The 19,666-nt window shown below is 43.5% G+C and overlaps 1 protein-coding gene across 2 annotated transcripts in view; it reads right to left on the bottom strand.

Annotated features, from left to right (window-relative positions):
- Positions 1-19,666, bottom strand: part of LOC141270852 (uncharacterized) — a 43,755-nt gene that overhangs the window by 8,500 nt on the left and 15,589 nt on the right. The window contains exons 1-3 of one of the 2 annotated variants that reach the window (XM_073680950.1): positions 5,871-6,240; positions 5,657-5,780; positions 5,476-5,573 (exon numbers count right to left, since the gene is read on the bottom strand). In XM_073680950.1, the coding sequence (XP_073537051.1) occupies positions 5,476-5,573; positions 5,657-5,780; positions 5,871-6,125 (477 nt within the window). In that variant the 5' untranslated portion in view covers positions 6,126-6,240. Of the gene's footprint in view, positions 1-5,475; positions 5,574-5,656; positions 5,781-5,870; positions 6,241-19,666 lie in introns of those variants that run through there. The other variant, XM_073680949.1, reaches the window with a different exon arrangement.

Genomic DNA, 19,666 nt, shown 5'->3' with positions numbered 1-19,666 from the left:
CAAGTTCCACTTGTTGATCCAAAAATATTCAGTTTGTAGAGATCAAATTCAACGATGCGATCACCAGAGGAAAGAGTTAACATATATCCAAAAAGACATCAGGCTTCACTTCAATATGAAAATATACCAATGGATCAAATGTTCCCATAATCTCTACGCGTTTCGCCCCCCCTCCTTGAATGTGGGGCTCATCAGGGGAAAAAAAGAAAGTTTAAATGAGGGATAGGGTGCATCGATAATAGATGCTACCAAACCGGAATGCAGTCACAGTATTACTGTGGACATTTAACTTTCTATATGCCATTGATGTCATTATTGGATATTTGCTGAATACGCTACTGAGGACGCTGTTTGTCAAATTCATATGTGTACTCGTTGAATTGCATTAGTAAGGTTCCTTGGGGACTAGGTGAAGGATAGCCGTGGGTACAGTGGGGGCACTATTTGAATATTGGGGGCTGATATACTCCACTGCCAGAAAGGGATTAGTCTATTATCCCTTATAGCGTATTATTTACGGCCTAGCTGACACTATTTCTATTCCTTTTTCACCTTTATATCCCTCTATGTCTCCTTTCTTATATGTTAGTTTGTCCCAACTGTACTATTGAGTACATTATTTTAGTGTGTTTAAATTAAAAGTTAATTTTTAATGGGTAATGGTCTTTTTTGGTAGATAATCTTTACTTACCCTCCTTCCAACGTATGTTGGTTATTTTCTGGTATTTGGTATTGAATATGTATTCCAAATCTCAGTCACAATGTGGCACAACCTGTGACAAGGGCCTCCATCCTCCAATGACAAATATTAGTTTGGTAGGACCACTGTACATTACAGATTTGTCCACTGCACAATGTGCATAGGGTTTGTAAAAATTAGCCCAATGGGCTGAGTCATGGTTGACACAAGAAGCCACCATCCCAAGGGTCTCCAATCACAAATAGTAGTTAGGCTGGAGTAGGAATACTGTCCTGGTTTGTCCACTGTACAATGTGCATAGTATGTAAAAATTAGCCCTATGGGCTGAGTCATGATTGACGATGGAAGGAATCTTGTTTTATGGGAAGGGGGTGACGTTAACAGCAGTAGCATGAATCTGCATGTTTGGTGAATTTAGGTTGGCTTGCTGTCATCTGGAGGGATTACAAACTGTGGATATATCCAGTCCTTACTGAATTTAATCAGAGCAAGTCTGTCTGCATTTTCCGTGGAGAGGCGTGTGCGCCTATCAGTGATGATTGCCCCAGTGGAACTGAAAACATGCTGAGACACCACACTAGCAGCCGGGCAGGCCAGCACCTCCAAGGCATATAAAGAGAGGTCGGGCCAAGTGTTCAGCTTAGACACCCAATAATTAAAGGGAACTGAAGCGTCAGAAAGGACACACGTATGGTCACTTAAAGTAACCCTTGACCATGTTCTGCAACTTATCCCTCCTAGGCATTTTTATAGGCAGATAGCCCTTGCTGTTTTGCTGGTATATTGAAAATTGCCCAATTTGGGCACATTTTCCCCCCTCCTCCGTTGGAGCTGGTGTTCGTGTCTCTCCCCATTATCCTTTGGTGTTGAAAAGAGCTGGTACCTCTGCTACCAGCATTATCTGAGGGTGATGTTTTCAGCAACTGATCTACAACGGCCCTCTTAAACGATTCCATTGTACAAGCCCTGGCAAAAATTATGGAATCACCGGGCTCGGAGGATGTTCATTCAGTTGTTTAATGTTGTTGAAAAAAAGGAGATCACAGACATGGCACAAAACTAAAGTAATTTCAAATGGCAACTTTAGGGCTTTAAGAAACACTAAAAGAAATCAAGATTAAAAATGTGGTACCCAGTAAGAGTAATTTTTTTCAGACCAAGCAGAGGGAAAAAATTATGAAATCACTCAATTCTGAGGAAAAAAATATGGAATCACCCTGTAAATTAAAATTTCCAAAACTAACAACTGCATCAAATTAGATCTGCTCGTTAGTCTGCATCTAAAAAGGAGTGATCACACCTTGGAGAGCTGTTGCACCATGGCTCCAACATGAGAGATGTCAATTGAAACAAATGGGTGGATTGGACAACCTTTCAGGGTAGGATCTGGTGTCCGTCAGGGCTGTCCTCTTAGCCCTTTGCTTTATGCCTTTGCAATTGATCCCTTCCCATCTTGAGGGTAGTGGCCTAAGCAGACGATGTCACCGTCTTTGTTTCTTCGCAAGATGAGGCAATGGTGGTGATGTCAGAAGAGGAGCGCTACTCGGAGGCATCCGGGTCCAAGGTTAACCAGGATAAGTGTGAAAGTCTATGGCTGGGAGGCGGAGATCCCGGGTTTGATCTTCCGGACACCCTCCCCGAACCCCAAGAACACGCCAAAGTCCTGGGCACTGAATTCGGCCAGGGTGATTACCCCATGAAAAACTGGGAAGGCAGAATCAAAAGTGTCGCCCAAAGAGTGGACCAATGGAAGGGTTGGTCTTTGAGCCTGAGGGAAAGGGTTGGCCTGTGCAAAGCTTTCCTGCTCCCCTTGCTAATCTACCTGGGCAGCGTCTGTGTCTTGCCAGAGCCTCTCTGGACACGGGTCTACAGTCTGTTCTTCCAGATGATATAGGGGAATAGACTGAACCTAGTCAAGCGGGAGGTCACTTACCGCACGAGGAGACTAGGGTGGTTGGATATGGTGAACCCGTCGTGTTCCTAGTGAACACCTTCTTGAAAGTTAACGTGGCAAACCTCTGGAAAGAGAGGGCTCCTCCATGGGTATTATCCTGCAAGGGATGGTTTCAGCCATCAATCTTCAGGGGGAAGATTGAAAGATCTTCACACACTGCATGGGCATCTCCCAGCTTATGTTACCCCGGTTCTGAAAATGATCCACCGGTGGGATCTGGGAATGTGGGAGGTGAGGTCCCTCCCGAGGAAACTCCTCGATAGGAGGGTCTTGCTTTCTCATTTCCCACCGTTGGGATCTGGAGGTTGGGTTGAGTTTGTTAAATTCTAGCAGGATCCCCAAGAAGTACTGGGACTTGACTTGGCGCTGCTTCCAAGGTAAGCTGTGTGTAAGGGGCAATTTGAAGTACAGGAGCTCAGAGGACAGGAATTGCCCCCGTGCAGCTTGTGCTAACATGCTGAAAGCATGGAGCACTTCCTTCTTCATTGTCCCTTTAATACAGAGGTGTACAACAGGGTGGGAGCTTCCATTGGTTGGCCATGGCTGGCTACTCTATCCTATGCCAGGTGGGCCTATGGAGCGTTCGGAGACCTTGGGAGAAGGGACCGAACCACTTTATTCATACTAAGTGTAGTGGTCAGGTATTTCACGTGGAAAGCACGAGTTTTAGTTTTGACGCAGAGTAAAATCCTAAGTGCAAATGAAGTTTGTAGGAACATCCTAGGTGACCTGGTGAAGGCACGTTCTCTGGAGTATGAAAGACTGGCTGACGGGAGGGTGGCCCGTCTCTGGAGGGGCTTTTCCTTCAGGGTGCCTTAGTCTGGTAGTACTCCTATATCCAGGTGGTGGGCTGATGTCTTTTGTTTTGTATTTATGTCTCCTGAATAGGTTTGCAAGCATCGAACTTGAGCCTTGGACGGTGAGCATGTAGGTTGCCTTTGCCCTGGCCTCTGCTTAACTTGGCATGGCAGATGCTACAGACTACAATGTTTTTCTCTGAAGGACTTTCAGAAAAAAAAATTCCACACAGCAGCTGAACGCCCCCTCGCCCTGACTTGGCGCACAGCGGCGGTGCTCTTGGGAACAGTTGACCCAGTTCTCACTCTGGGCAAACCACAACTCCTTGGTGCCTGTTTTGGTGCTACATATCCATCTTCCTCTGTGTTGCTGTCATGGCTATGCATGCCAACGGTCCAGGTCGGATCAGTGGACTCATAATCGACTACCTCGTCTTCCATCTCATCCTCCTTCCCAGTTGACATTGTAGGCTGACCTGACAGCAACTGTGTCTCATCATCATCAGCCTCCACCTCTGGAGAAAAAAAATGATGTTCCGCCAAGAGTCTTTCTTCTGGCCATAGGTCCTCAAATACATAAGCATAAACGCACGCCACCTCCTCTTGTCCCTCTTCAATGCTGCACAGTGATAGTCCAGAGCCAACCAAAGGATACGTACTAAACAGATCCTCAGAGTGGCCAAGCTTGGGGTCATATGTCTCCTGTGACTGAAAATTGTTGGAGGAAGGAGAACCAGCTTCAGGATTGGATGGGCCAGCCTTCTGTGTATCCACAGTAGACTGTGTGGTCGTGGAAGATTTGTTGCTGCTTGACAAATGCGTAGAGGCCTTGTCTTCTATCCAAGACAGAATCTGCTCTCGCTCTTCTGGCTTCCACACACGTTTACGTTCCAGACCGGGAAATTTTTCCAGGAACATAGTGGATGCATCAAGATTCTTCTGACCTGACACAGACTGAGTGCCTTCTTGCGCACCACTGACACGTCCCTTAACAACAGTCTTTTTTGGCATTTTGGGCTTTGTTGACAGATTTTCAGATGTTGATGGCACAAGTCAAGCTAGCTGTCACAGCCAAAATATTGGTTAAAATGGCCTGGTGCGTGCTTTGTAGCAGGCAGTAGGAAATGTTTGGACTACTGCTTAGTGTAGGGCACAAAACACTTTTTTAAGTGGACCAATATGGACAGAAGGCAGGCTCTGACCCCTAAAACAGCAGGGAAAATAGACCGGTGGTTAAAAAAAAAAAAAAAAGAAAGGCAGCACAAAAAGCTACTTCTGTGTGTACTGGAAAAATATTGCTTTCCTCTGACAAGAGCTGTTTTAATATGGACGCTGGAAGAACACTACCTAATACACTCCCTACCTAATACACAATCTCTCCCTCCTTGTACTCTGACTTCGTTGTGTGCCTTCAGCTCTGAAAAGAGCTATTTTTGGTGGTATTATGGAGCTAGTGAGCGGCTCCTTTAAACACAGAACTAGTTTACATTGCAGGTAGCCCTTAAAAGGGCTTTTGTTTTATCAAGAGGCCTAAACACTCTCCCTAGCAGCTCAGCGATCTCTTCCTATGCTTATAGAATGCAGGCTCCAGACGCAATGTGCACAAAATGGCGGCGGCAGGGCTTAAATAGACCCTATGTTGCTGGGCGGCCAGCCAATCACAGTAATGCCACAATCAAGATGTCTGCGGCATTACTGTGATTGGTTATGAAGCCCAGCATGTTTAGTGGCTGCAAAGGAGGCGCCAAAACTGCAGGGCGGGACATTCGAATATAGCGAAGCGAGTACACAAATACTAGCAATATAATGAGAAACCTGAATACCGTACTATCCGTGCGAATAGCGAATGGCAACGATACACTCACTCATCACTAATGATCAGCTCTAATCCTGCCATCGCCACCATTCTCATTATACAAGTATAAACCATATAATTCTAGTGGATAAAATAAGACCGAACACAAGACCTTCACAGTCGTCTACACATCACAGGAGAGATCTCATGACACCTTCTCTCCATCTACCTGATGATCCTGAGGAATATTGGGGGCTTCTTGTTTACAGTCCTGTGGAAGAAGAGGACGGGGACATCTCTCTGGTGTTGTCCTCTTACTGGATAGATCTAAAGGAAGCACATACAGGGACTGAATTAATTCTTTACATACAGATAATTATAGGTCGTGTGTATTCAGTCCTGTCTGTTACCTGGTGATGTGAGGGGCTGGGGAACCTCCATCATAACGTCCTTATACAGATCTTTGTGTCCTTCTAAATACTCCCACTCCTCCATGGAGAAATAGACAGCGACATCCTGACACCTTATAGGAACCTGACACATACAATGATAGAGTTATCCCTCCAATCCCTTCATAGCTTTACTTTAAAATGTCCCAGCATTCCTCATTCCTAGCAGTGTCACCTCTCCAGTCAGCAGCTCAATCATCTTGTAGGTGAGATCTAGGATCTTCTGGTCATTGATGTCCTCATGTATCAGGGGGTGAGGTGGAGGCCCCGTGATTAGGCTCAGGGGTCTTCCACATCCCTCAGACACAGGGTCCTGACAGCGCTCACTAGAGGTCTTCTTCACTACTGTGTAATCCTGGTTATGGAGAGACACATTAATAAATCTCACTATAGACATTTCCAGAGTCCTCACCTCTCCAGTTCTGTCCATCTGTTATTCCCATAGATAAGAATGATGTAATGTGACGTCATCAGAATCTCTCACATCTCCAGTAAGCCGGAAGAGGATCTCTAGGGTGAGGTGGAATATCATCTCCGCCATCTTGTCTGTGTCCATATCCATCTTTGATGCGTAATTCAGGAAAATTCTCTTATATAGAAGATCTTCACTGAGAGGATCTGATATTGTAGAGACCTGAATGAGAAGATGATGAGCCGATGTAACATCATAAAAATCTTGTGTAATAATACAATTACTGGAGATAATAAGGGAAACATTTGAGGAGATTTAGGTTTTACAGTATTTAGTTTTCTTCTTTACATCTAGTAATAAAACCTATATATTTTAGGCCACAGACAACAAGCAGTTTCTTCCTCAGAATCTGCCAGTGAATACCTTTCTCATAGACTCATCTTCCATAAAGCTAATTCTCGTCTCATTTACAGACACTGGAATCGGCATTAGCAATACTGCAGGAGATATTCATTACACGTGACATGAGAAATAACTACTTTATGATGAAGACGAAATCTTCATCTTCCACTACGGCTCTATAAACGTATTTGGCTAGAGTCCGTCACTGACTACATCACCACCGGCCGTCTATATGTTTCCCGTCTTCACCGGACTGTCATCCTCTATCACGTTAGATCTCAGGTCTGATTCACACTTAGAAGTTTGAGGCATTTATAAAAGCTTGTTTGTAAGACCACAAAGACAGGAGTTATTTGATACCACAATTTCCATGTACAGTGTTTTATGGGGTTTCAAAACAAAGTGTGAATCTCAAATTGAAATCATTGTTGTTGAGATTTTCTGCAAATTTCAACGCCTCCTCCTGTGGGCCACCCAACATCAGGAGGAGGTCGTCGATAAATCGACCGTACCATATGATTTTTTGGTCTGTAAATATTGCTCTCATGGTAAATGTATTGCTCCTCCCATTTGGACATTAATCCAATGACTATGAAAATTTGCTGCCCATACTTACTCCCCTCCTTTGTAAAAAAAAAATATATATATATATTGTCAAAGCGGAAATAATTATGATCCAGAAGAAATTTATCTGACATGATAATGAAATCTTTTATTTCTACTGTATACGTGCTATAGGTATCCAAGTGATAGCTCAGGCTAGTTAATGCTACACTGTGTGGTTGAATATAGAGGTACACATGTGGTCAAAATTGTTAATACCCCTCGTTTAACCCTTTACTGGCCTGGAGCATATTAGTACGCCCCAGGCCATCACCCCCGGTTCAGCACAGGCTTCGGCGCTGAGCTCGCACTGAACCGGGCACATTTCAGCTGATTCTTACAGCTGACATGTGCCCGCAACAGCCTCGGGTGGAATCGCGATCCACCCACGGCTGTTAACCACTTAAATGCCGCTGTCAATCTCTGACAGCAGCATTGAAGAGGGCCGCACCGGAAGTGTGCCACTTACCCCGCCCATAGGTGACCCCGTCATGTGATCGCGGGTCACTGATGGGTGGGCATGGCAATCCGGGATCTGCAGCAGACCCCAGTGGTTGTCATGAAAAGATTGCTATGGGCGCCACCTAGTGGTCAGCGCTAATAGCACAGGAGCATTTCTGCTACATAGAGGTGATCTGCTCATCGCCTCTATGTAGCAAAGGCAATCAGACAGTGGCTGCTTCTAGTCTCCTATGGAGACTATAGAAGCAAGCAAAAAGTGTGAAAAAAATGTTTTTAAAAATATTAAAAAATGTAAAAAATATAAAACTTTAAATCACCCCCCTTTTGCCCCATACAAAATAAAATAAAAAATACCCCCCCCCCCACACACATATTTGGTATCGCCCGTTCAGAAGTTACCAAAAAAATAATTAATCCGATCAGTAAATGGCGTAACAAGAAAAAAATTCCAAATGCCAGAATTACATTTTTTTGGTCGCCGCAACATTGCAATAAAATGCAATTATGGGCGATCAAAACATCGGATTTACCCCAAAATGGTATCAATAAAAACATCAGGCAAAAAATAAGCCCTCGCCCGGCCCCAGATCCCCAAAAAATGGAGACGCTGAGGGTCTCGGAAAATTGCGCCATTTTTTTCTGGAATTTTTTTTCACCACTTAAATAAAAAAGAACCTGTACATGTTTGGTGTCTACGAACTCATAATGACCTGGGGAATAATAATGGCAGGTCAGTTTTAGCACTCAATGAACGTGGAAAGAAAAAAAACAACAGTGGAATTGCATTTTTTTGCAATTTCACCGCACTTGGAATTTTTTTCCCCGTTTTCCAGTACACGATAGGGTCAAACTAGTAATGACGTTTAAAAGTAAAACTCGTCCCCCAAAAAATAAGCACTCACATGACCTTATGGACTGGTCATGAAGGGGTTAATGAAAGAAAAACCCACAATTGTCACAGAAATACCTTGAATCTGACAAAAGTAATAAATTAAAACTCTCTGAAAATGAACAAATTAAAGTCAGGATTTTCTTTTCAACACTGTTTCCACAGAATTTAAAAAAAAATAAACTGATGAAATAGGCCTGGACAGAAATGATGGTTCTTCTTAACTTAATATTTTGTTGAACAACCTTTTGAGGCAATCACTGCAATCAAACGATTCCTGTAACTGTCAATGAGACTCCTGCACCTCTCGACAGGTATTTTGGCCCACTCCTCATGAGCAAACTGCTCCAGTTGTCTCATGTTTGAAGGTTGCCTTTTCCAGGCAGCATGTTTCAGTTCTTTCCAAAGATGCGCAATAGGATTAAGGTCAGGGCTCATAGAAGGCCACTTCAGAATAGTCCACTGTTTTCCTCTTAGCCATTCCTGGGTGTTTTTAGCTGTGTGATATGGGTCATTATCCTGTTGCAAGACCGATGACTTGCAACTGAGAACAAGCTTTCTGACACTGGGCAGCACATTTCTCTCTAAAATCCCTTCATAGTCTTGATATAGGGAAAATATATATTCTTGTACCGTGTTGGCCAGTAGATAGAAAAATATTTAGATTTGAGAGTCCTCAATGGTTGATACCTTTTAATGGCTAACTGAAAAGATGGTAACAAATTGCAAGCTTTTGAGACTACTCGGGTCCCTTCATCAGGCATAGTATACCACAAAATCTGAAAAGTCACATATTTATACACAATAAGACATACAAAAAATGCAATAGGTAAGGCAGGTGATGAAAAGCATAGTTATTATGGAAGAGATAAACCGTTCTGGCTATAAATATGTTAGCAGTTAATAGATAAGGAGTGTGAAGGTTTTATTGTCCTGTGACTAGGTCCAGTGTAGCGATGACCTCACAAGTCTGAGGAGCAAATTCCTTAGTTGATGTAGAAAGACATAAATCCATGCGACACATTCATTGCTGATCTGAAAGTGAGGCCATCACTACACTGGACCTAGTCACAGGACAATAAAACCTTCACACTCCTTATCTATTAACTGCTAAAATATTTAGCAGTTAATAGATCTGTTTATATCTTCCATAATAACTCTGCTTTTCATCACCTGTCTTACCTATTGCATTTTTTGTATGTCTTATTGTGTATAAATATGTGACTTTTCAGATTTTGTGGTATAATATGCCTGATGAAGAGACCGGAGTAGTCTCGAAAGCTTGCAATTTGTTACCTTTTAATGGCTAACTGAAAAGATGGTATCAACCACTGAGTACTCTCAAATCTAAATATTTTTCATAGTCTTGAGATTTCATTGTACCCTGCACAGATTCAAGACACCCTGTGCCAGATGCAGCAAAGCAGCCCCAGAACATAACAGAGCCTCCTACATGTTTCACAGTAGGGACAGTGTTCTTTTCTTGATATGCTTCATTTTTACATCTGTGAACATAGAGCTGATGTGCCTTGCCAAAAACTTCCATTTTTGTCTCATCTGTCCATAGGACATTCTCCCAGAAGCTTTGTGACTTGTCAACATGTAGTTTGGCAAATTCCAGTCTGGCTTTTTTATGATTTTTTTTTCAACAATGGTGTTCTCCTTGGTCGTCTCCCATGAAGTCCACTTTGGATAAAACAACGACGGATGGTCCGATCTGACACTGATGTTCTTTGAGTTTGAAGTTCACCTTTAATCTCTTTTTAAAAGTTATCCTGGGCTCTTTTGTTACCATTTGTATAATCCGTCTCTTTGATTTGTCATCAATTTTCCTTTGCTTGTCAACTCTTTCCTTTGCTTCCTCTAGTCCATGTTGAGTGTGGTGCACAGCATGTCACCAAACAGCACAGTGAGTATCTGTAGCCCTATATACAGGCCCACTGACTGATTACAAGATTGTAGACACCTGTGATGCTAATTAGTGGACACAACTTAATTTAACATGTCTCTTTTGTCACAATATTTTCAGAGGTACCATCATTTCTGTCCAGGCCTCCAGGCTTCATTTTCATAGATTTTCAATTTATTATTACTTTTGTCAAATTCAAGTTATTTCTGTGACCATTGTGGGTTTTCTTTCATTAAACGAGGGGTACCAACAATTTTGACCACGTGTGTATAACATCGCATGATAGCCAATTTTCTTGCTATAAAAAAATGTTCAAATACAGTAACCACAAATTTAGAGTCCCTAATGTAGCTGGGAATTTCTTGCACTAGTGGTTGAAGATAGAAATCTATCCACACACCCAGTCTCTCTCCCGAGTCCCGTAGAACCTAAGCCCGCTACTATTGGTCTGAGTGGTGGTGGAAATATGTTTTAGTGGATCTTAGGAAATTAATGATATATAGGTATGAAAGGTTGTTCCACATAAAGCTGTTCCGCCAGTTTTTTTATCCAAGGCTCCTGTACTCAAACCTTCTTGTAGTAATCTATATAATTCCATATTGAAATCATTGGTGGGGTCTCTGGTTAGTTCCAAATACACATCCGTGTTTCTTGTTTCTTCAATCAATCAAATTGAGCTTGAGCTAAATAGAATGTAATACCACTATTGTGCCCCACTCGTCTGCTTGTCGCACTGTCAAATTCATATTAGTTTTGAGTTCCCTCAGGGCAATTTTTTCTTTTCTAGTTAGATTGTTATTTTTATTTCCTTTATGAGTGATTTCATTTGTTTAGAGAAACCAAATCCTTTTCAATAAGATCCTGAACTGGTCTAAAACCATGGAACATGATTGAAGTGGATTAAAGGATGGATTTCCCCTATGAAACAGACTATTCAGAGAGGAATCAGACTTCATAGATTCCCTCTCCAATGATTTCAATTGTAATAACACCTTTTGTTCTGAAAAAGATTTGTTAGGAGTAATATCAGAATTAACTGTTGCAACATCAGTAAGGCTGTGTGCCCACGATGCGTTTTTAATGCATTTCCGCAGCGTTTTTGCAGCTGCGGAAACGCATTAAAAACGCATGGTAGAAGGGCATCAATGTTCCCCAATGATAATCCGCATGTGCTGTGCACATGCTGCGGAAATTTCCGCTGCGGATTATCAGTGTGGAAAAAAACGCAGCCCTACCAATTATTTTGCGGAAGCGCTGCGTTTTCGCCGCCATTGACTTGCATTAGAACGCGCCAATTCCACAAGACTGCATCTGTATTTGCGTAATTGGCACGTTCTAATGTGCGTATGGTACCCGGGTGTAGAGGAGAGGAGAGTCTCCTCCACACCCAGCTACCATAGAAACTGTAAAAAAAAAAGAATAAAATAAAAAATAAAAATTATATTTACCTTATGGCGGCCCGCGCTACGCTCCTTCCCCTTTGCCGACAGATCGTGTTGGACTGTAGGACCTGCGCTGACATCACAGTCATGTGACGGCAGGTCTTTCAGTACAGGGAATCGCGATGTGCCGGCAGCCAGGAACGAGCGCAGCTACACACCCCGTGCCATCGGAAGGCAAGTATAGGTTTATTTTTTTATTTTTAACCATTCTAAAGGTCACACTATATAAATCCATGCTGTTTGCAAGGATTTATATAGTGTGACCTAGTTGTCAAGCACTTTCCAAGTGATGCTAAAATCGCCAGGAAAGAGCTTGTCAATCCGCATGCGGAAATGCATGTGAAGAACGCTTCATTTCCGCATGTCCCTGGCAGGAAAAACGCATGAACAATCCGCATGTACAATCCACTTTTGCAATCTGCATGCGTTTTTTTCTGCCAGGGAGATGCAGAAACGCTCAGGAAAAAATCCTGAGCATTTCTGCATCGTGGGCACATAGCCTAATATTTTCATCATCATTATCAGAGCTATCACAATGACATTTCCGCGCCAGTCTATTAACATCCAAAATTGCTCTAAATACATCAAAATCATTGGTAGGGGCAAAACTTAGGCCTTTCGCTAAAAGTGATAATTGTTCCTCTGATAACACAAAACTGGACAAATTCCAAATCAGTAGCTCTAATAAAGGTGGTTTCTGTTCCGGGTGGTATATATGTTTCCACTTGTGTTTGTGGCCCCCCTTCCTCCGTTTTTTGCCATGCTAGTAGATGTATTTTGTGGATGTTCATAATAAAATCTTCCATCTTCGCTAAATTAGCTTTCAGTTTGTCATTATTGCTAGTCAAATCCTCGTTGTGCACAAATTTTTCCAATGAGGATTGGATACAAAAACAGAAATAAAAAGTAAGTTCCAGCTCCTCATGTTTCAGGATTAACCCATCAACTTCAATGAACAATCTGTCTCATCATACAGGGCTGTGGCCATTTTTTTAGCCTTAATCCCCTTGGTATCATCTCGTTTTCACATACATTTCCAATTCTTGTAATAAGAAAAAAACATGCAAAAAGCACAAGACACATGTTAAACATTTGTTTTAAAAGAAATTAAGTCTTTTGAGCACCAGAACAGATGTACACCGCAGGGATGGCACAGGTACGACTGCTACACCAACCCTGGCAGTTTAACCACTTGCTGCTGTCAAATGCAAACATGGCATCTAAGAATGTTTGACAGAGTTCCGCTGAATGTCCCTCCTCCCCCAAGTACTCAATAGTATGGGGCTGCCTAGTTACTACGATACTTAAATGCCTAATAATGGTGTCTGGGCCTGCAATATACAAAAGTCTATTAACACGACTCCAAACACAGACTAAAACACACGCCCACAGGAAGAAGCAGGTGCAAAACGCGCGTGGGGGCTTCCGCCTAGCCAGTGGCTGCAACTATCCTAGGTACTAATCCTATACATGTATCTATGCTCTCATATTTTTATATGGTAGTTCTTTTAACCCCTTCAGCTTTTTAGCTGGTATGTCTATTGCACGCAAGGCAGTTTATGCATTTATTTATACGCTGTATTATAAGCATTTACTTATTAATATATACATATTCCTTATAGATTTAATTCTGATTTTTTGTTACTTAAACTACTCTAGTAGTGCATGATCTATTGAACTGGTACCATTGTGGGTCTGATTAATTTTTATATATTTCATTGCACTAGGAGTATGTTGTAATAGAACCACATGTTATATACTATCCACTTGGTGGCTACAATATAATTTTTTATTATTTTTATATCACATAAATGTTTGTAATTGTGACATACACAGGGGTACCATTTCTAATTTATACTGGGTGAGGTGTCACTCTGTCTTGTATCCCCTCCTCTTGAATTTTAATATATTTTTGTCTTTGTAAAATTCTATTAATAAAAATTTACGTTTTACTCTATTGGGTTTATACAGTGCTGGCCAAAAGTATTGGCACCCCTGCAATTCGGTCAGATAATACTCAGTTTCTTCCTGAAAATGATTGCAATCACAAATTTTTGGGTATTATTCTCTTCATTTAATTTGTCTTCAATGAAAAAAAAAACAAAAAGAATTGTCCTAAAGCCAAATTGGATATAATTCCACACCAAACCTAAAAAAGGGGGTGGACAAAAGTATTGGCACCCTTTGAAAAATCATGTGATGCTTCTCTAATTCGTGTAATTAACAGCATCTGTAACTTACCTGTGGCACTTAACAGGTGTTGGTAATAACTAAATCACACTTGCAGCCAGTTAACATGGATTAAAGTTGACTCAACCTCTGTCCTGTGTCCTTGTGTGTACCACATTGAGCATGGAGAAAAGAAAGAAGACCAAAGGACTGGCTGAGGACTTGAGAAACTAAATTGTGAGGAAGCATGAGCAATGTCAAGGCTACAAGTCCATCTCCAAAGACCTGAATGTTCCTGTGTCTTCAGTGCGCAGTGTCATCAAGAAGTTTAAAGCCCATGGCGCTGTGGCTAACCTCCCTAGATGTGGACGGAAAAGAAAAATTGACGAGAGATTTCAACGCAAGATTGTGCGGATGGTGGATAAAGAACCTCGACTAACATCCAAACAAGTTCAAGCTGCCCTGCAGTCCGAGGGTACAACAGTGTCAACCCGTACTATCCGTCGAAATCTGAATGAAAAGGGACTGTATGGTAGGATACCCAGGAAGACCCCATTTCTTACCCCGAGACATAAAAAAGCCAGGCTGGAGTTTGCCAAAACTTACCTGAGAAAGCCTAAAACGTTTTGGAAGAATGTTCTCTGGTCAGATGAGAGAAAAGTAGAGCTTTTTGGGAAAAAGCATCAACATAGAGTATACAGGAAAAAAAAAAAAGAGGCATTCAAAGAAAAGAACACGGTCCCTACAGTCAAACATGGCGGAGGTTCCCTGATGTTTTGGGGTTGCTTTGCTGCCTCTGGCACTGGACTGCTTGACCGTGTGCATGGCATTATGAAGTCTGAAGACTACCAACAAATTTTGCAGCATAATGTAGGGCCCAGTGTGAGAAAGCTGGGTCTCCCTCAGAGGTCATGGGTCTTCCAGCAGGACAATGACCCAAAACACACTTCCAAAAGCACTATAAAATGGTTTGAGAGAAAGCACTGGAGACTTCTAAGGTGGCTAGCAATGAGTCCAGACCTAAAACCCATAGAACACCTGTGGAGAGATCTCAAAATGGCAGTTTGGAGAAGGCACCCTTCAAATATCAGGGACCTGGAGCAGTTTGCCAAAGAAGAATGGTCTACAATTCCAGCAGAGCATTGTAAGAAACTCATTGATGGTTACCGGAAGCGGTTGTTCGCAGTTATTTTGGCTAAAGGTTGTGCAACCAAGTATTAGGCTGAGGGTGCCAATGCTTTTGTCCGGCCCTTTTTTGGAGTTTTGTGTGAAATGATCAATGATTTGATTTTTGCTTCATTCTCTTTTGTGTTTTTTCCTTGCAAGCAAATTAAATGAAGAGAATAATACCAAAGAATTTGTGATTGCAATCACTTTCAGGAAGAAACGGAGTATTATCTGACAGAATTGCAGGGGTGCTAATACTTTTGGCCAGCACTGTATACGCTCTGTCTTTTTTGGATGTCTATGTAATTTGGCAGTACCCATTTAATGTATGTGGTCAAATATAAGCACATTAGACTGAGGTTGAATGAAAGCACTGATTTCGGGGGTTTGGTTGACTATATAATGAATTTGGAGGCCTCCCGACAGATAATGTCAGGGCAGAGTAGGATCTGGCATCTTGAATTTCAGAGGCTAATCAGTTTGTTCTTCCTGTAGATAATCCTCCGCTAGAGAAGTCTGGAGGCGACCCTCATACAGATCACAGGAAAGCTGGAATATTTGTGTGTATGGGGGAGTCAGGAGAGATAGCCGTCTGCCAATGACCGTTCAGCCAACACTTAACTCATGTGTATGGGGCCGTTAGTATTACATGACAAGCAGTGATAATGCACTGTACTACTGTAGTGCTGTGTACTATCTGAGCAAGCAGAGGCTTGTATGTTGTATGATCACACTAAAGAGAGTTGTTTAACCCCTTAGAGCCAATTTTGACCTTATTGACCAAGCCAAATTTTACAATTCTGACCAGTGTCACTTTATGAGGCAATATCTCTGGAACGCTTCAACGGATCCTACTAATTCAAAGATTGTTTTTAGTGACATATTGTACTTCACGATAGTGGTAAAATTTATTCGATATGACTTACATTTATTTGTAAAAAAAATGGAAATTTGGTGAAAATTTTGCAATTTTCAAACTTTGAATTCTTATGCCCTTAAATCAGAGTTATGTCACATGCTTCACAGGAACTGAAGCAACGTGGAAGGAAAAAATAAACATTTAACTTTTTTCACATAAATTTTACTTCAGACCCAATTTTTTTTTTATTTTCACAAGGCTAATAATAGAAAATGGACCACAAAATGTGTTGTGCAATTTCTGCTGAGCATGCAGATATCCCATGTGTGGGGGAAAACCACTGTTTAGGCGCACGGCAGGGTTCAGAAGGGAAGGAGCATTGTTTGACTTTTTGAAAGCAAAAATGGCTATAAATAAGACCGGACACCATGTTGGGTTTGGAGAGCCCTTGATGTGACTAAAAATAGTGGAAACCCCCCTATAAGTCCCCCCATTTTGGAAACTACACCCCTCATGGAATGTATCTAGATATGTGGTGATCACATGATCACATTGAACCCCCAAGTTCAGAGCGTAGAGCAGTGATGATAAAAAATTCAACTATTTCAACAAAAATGTAATTTTAGCCCCAAATTTCTTTGTTTTCACAAGGGTAACAGAAGAGATTGAAGCCCAAAATTTGTTGTTCAATCTCTCGAGTACGCGGATACTACCTATATAGAGGAAAACTATTGTTTGGGTGCATGGCAGGGCTCAGAAAGGAAGGAGTGACGTTTTGGAACGCAGACTTTGATGGAATAGTCTGCGGGTGTCATTTTGCGTTTGGAGAGCCCCTGATGTGCCTAAACAGTGGAAAAGCCCAACAAGTGACCCCATTTTGGAAACTACACCCCTCAAGGATTTTATCCATGGGTACAGTGAGCATTTTGAACACACAGATACTACACATAATTTGATAACATTAGGTCGTCATATGGAAAATTTTATTTTTTTTCACGAAAATATTGTTTTAGCCCCAAATCTGTAATTTTCACGATGGATAATATAGTTGAAAATGGATCCCATAATTTGTTACATAATTTATTCCGAACGCGATGATACCGCATATGTGGTCAAAAACTTCTGTTTGGGGACATGGCAGGGCTAGGAAAGGAAAGAGTGCTATTTATCTGGAATAAATTGTGAATGCCACGTCGCATTTGGAGAGCCCCTGACATGCGAAAGCAGCAGAAACCCCCTGAGGTGACCACATATTTGAAAATTTACTGCCTAAGGAATTAATCTAGGGGTGTAGTGAGTGTTTTGAAGTCATAGGTGCCTCACAGAATTTTAGAACACTGAAACATGGAAATGACATTTTAGTGGTAAAAATATAATTATAGTATTTGCTGCAAATTTTCAGGTACACAAGGGTTAATAGGTGAAAATGGACCCCATAATTTATCGCACAATTTCTTCTGAACACGGTGAGCTCCATATGTCTTTTAGGCCACATGTCAGGGCTGAGAAGGAAGGAGCGCTATTTGGCTTTTGGAGCACAGATTTTGCTAGAATAGTTTGCGGGCGACATTTGCGGAGCCCTGAATGTGTCAGAACAGCAGAAAACCCCCAAAAGTAACCCCATTGTAGACGGCTGCAGTGACTATTTTGTAACATCCACGTCAGGCTTTTTCTGGAGAATTGCAAATCTGTCAGTTTAATGCCCACACATTGTGCCCCCATACAGTGTAGTTCCCCCATATATTGTAGCGCCCTCATGTAGCATCGGCGTCTCTCCCCCCTGCCAGGCAGAGACGCCGTCCCCCTTACCGCCTCGATCCTGCTCCAGCGTCTTCCGGCCTCCCTGCAGCTGCTGCTGGTGCACGCAGCTTCCCTGGCTCTGTGCTTAGGGCGCGCGCGCGCTCCCTCCCTCTTAAAGGGGCAGCGCGCACCGTCCTAAAAAGTCCCCGGCCAATCACCGGAGGGCTTTCCCTATAAGAGGCACCTCCTCCAATATGGAGGTGCCCGTGCAAGGTTGTTGCTTTGTGATTCTTACTTTGCTTCAGCCCCCAGGTCCTCTGCAAGTCAGTCCTGTTTGCCAGTCTGATCTTCTGCTCAGTCCGCTAGCCTGACTTCTCTTCTGCCTGACAGTCTGTCTACAGTCCAGTCCGCCAGTCTGTCTATGGGCTCTGCCCGCCTGCTTACCTGGAAGCACCTGCCTGTTACCTGCCGTGCCTGCCTGCCCGCTTACCTGGAAGCACCTGCCTGTTACCTGCCAGCACGCTTACCTGGAAGCACCTGCCGTGCCTGCCTGCCCGCTTACCTAGAAGAACCAGCCAGCTACCTGTTGTGCCGCCAGCTTGCCTACCCAGAACACTCGCCTGACTATCTGCCTAATCAGCCTGCTTGTCTACCCGGACCACCCGTCAGCCTGCCAGCCGAAGCTTATCCGCTGTACCGGTCAGTTCCTGCCTTCTGACCCGTGGGAGTCACCTGCTCATACATGGTCGGTCCCAGAGTGGCACCTGGTCCCTCTGCTCGGTTCCTCCCTCCACTGAGCCGCCGTGCGACCTCGCCGTGAGAGTTGATACTTACTCACGCCCCTCCTTGCACCGCAGCACAAAGGTTCCACTACTCGGATCCGTAACAGTTTGCACGGGCCATGGAACCCGGTGGCCCCCAGGCTCCTTCCCTTGCTGACTTGTACCAGGAGGTTTCTCGTCAGAGATCCCAACAGGAAACCATCCTGACCTACCTGTGGTCTGTCAACTCCCGCCTGGACACGCTGTCTGTCCCACCTGTGTCCGCCTCAAGCTGAGCGGCACCCGCTCTGGCGGCGCCTCAGCCTACTGGTGCCATGGCATCCAGCTCTGGACCCCGGCTCTCTGCGCCTCCTCGTTTTGGGGGTGACCCCGCCTTATGTCGGGGTTTTCTGAACCAGTGCACGCTGCACTTTGAACTCCTGGCACATCAGTTTCCCTCTGACCGGGCCAAGGTGGCATTCATCATGTCTCACCTCACCGGGGAAGCATTGGCATGGCTAAACCCTTTATGGGAGAGAGGGGATCCCCTGGTGTCAGATCTTCCGGCTTTCCTCACTGCCTTCCGGAAGGTCTTCGATGAGCCTGGACGAAGGACTTCTACTGCCTCCTCATTGCTCAGTCTCCGCCAAGGGAGTCTCACCGTGGGCCAGTATGCCATACAGTTCCGTATCCTCGCATCTGAGCTTGCCTAGAACAACGAGGCCCTGGTGTCCACCTTCTGGGAGGGTCTTTCTGGACGGAGCAAGGACGAGCTAGCCGGCCAGGACATTCCTACCACCCTGGATGACCTGGTGTCACAAGCTACCCGGATTGACATCAGTTTCTTGGAATGAGCTAAGGAGACTACCCGGGAGAGAAGATTTCCTCATCTTGCTACTGTTTTCCAGAAACCTGCCTCCCAACCAGCAACTCCCCGGGCACGCTCGCCCGAACCCATGCAGATCGACCAGACCAAGATGGTCAAGTCTCGCCAAGAAACACGCAGAGCCGAGGGGAGCTATTTTTACTGTGGTAGTAAGGAGCATCTGATCCGTTCCTGTCCGGTGAAGCCAGGAAACTCCAGCGTCTAGGACCGCTCGGAGGAGAGGTTGTCCTAAGCAAGAGTAAATCCACTCTGCATTTTCCGTGGAGAGGC

This window comes from Phyllobates terribilis, unplaced genomic scaffold, assembly GCF_046119375.1.
Source record: "Phyllobates terribilis strain yellow unplaced genomic scaffold, ASM4611937v1 Scaffold_5__5_contigs__length_657084704, whole genome shotgun sequence".
NCBI lineage: Eukaryota > Metazoa > Chordata > Amphibia > Anura > Dendrobatidae > Phyllobates > Phyllobates terribilis.
The sequence above is the reverse complement of the archived record's forward strand: the minus strand, read 5'-3'. Positions and strand labels throughout refer to the sequence as shown.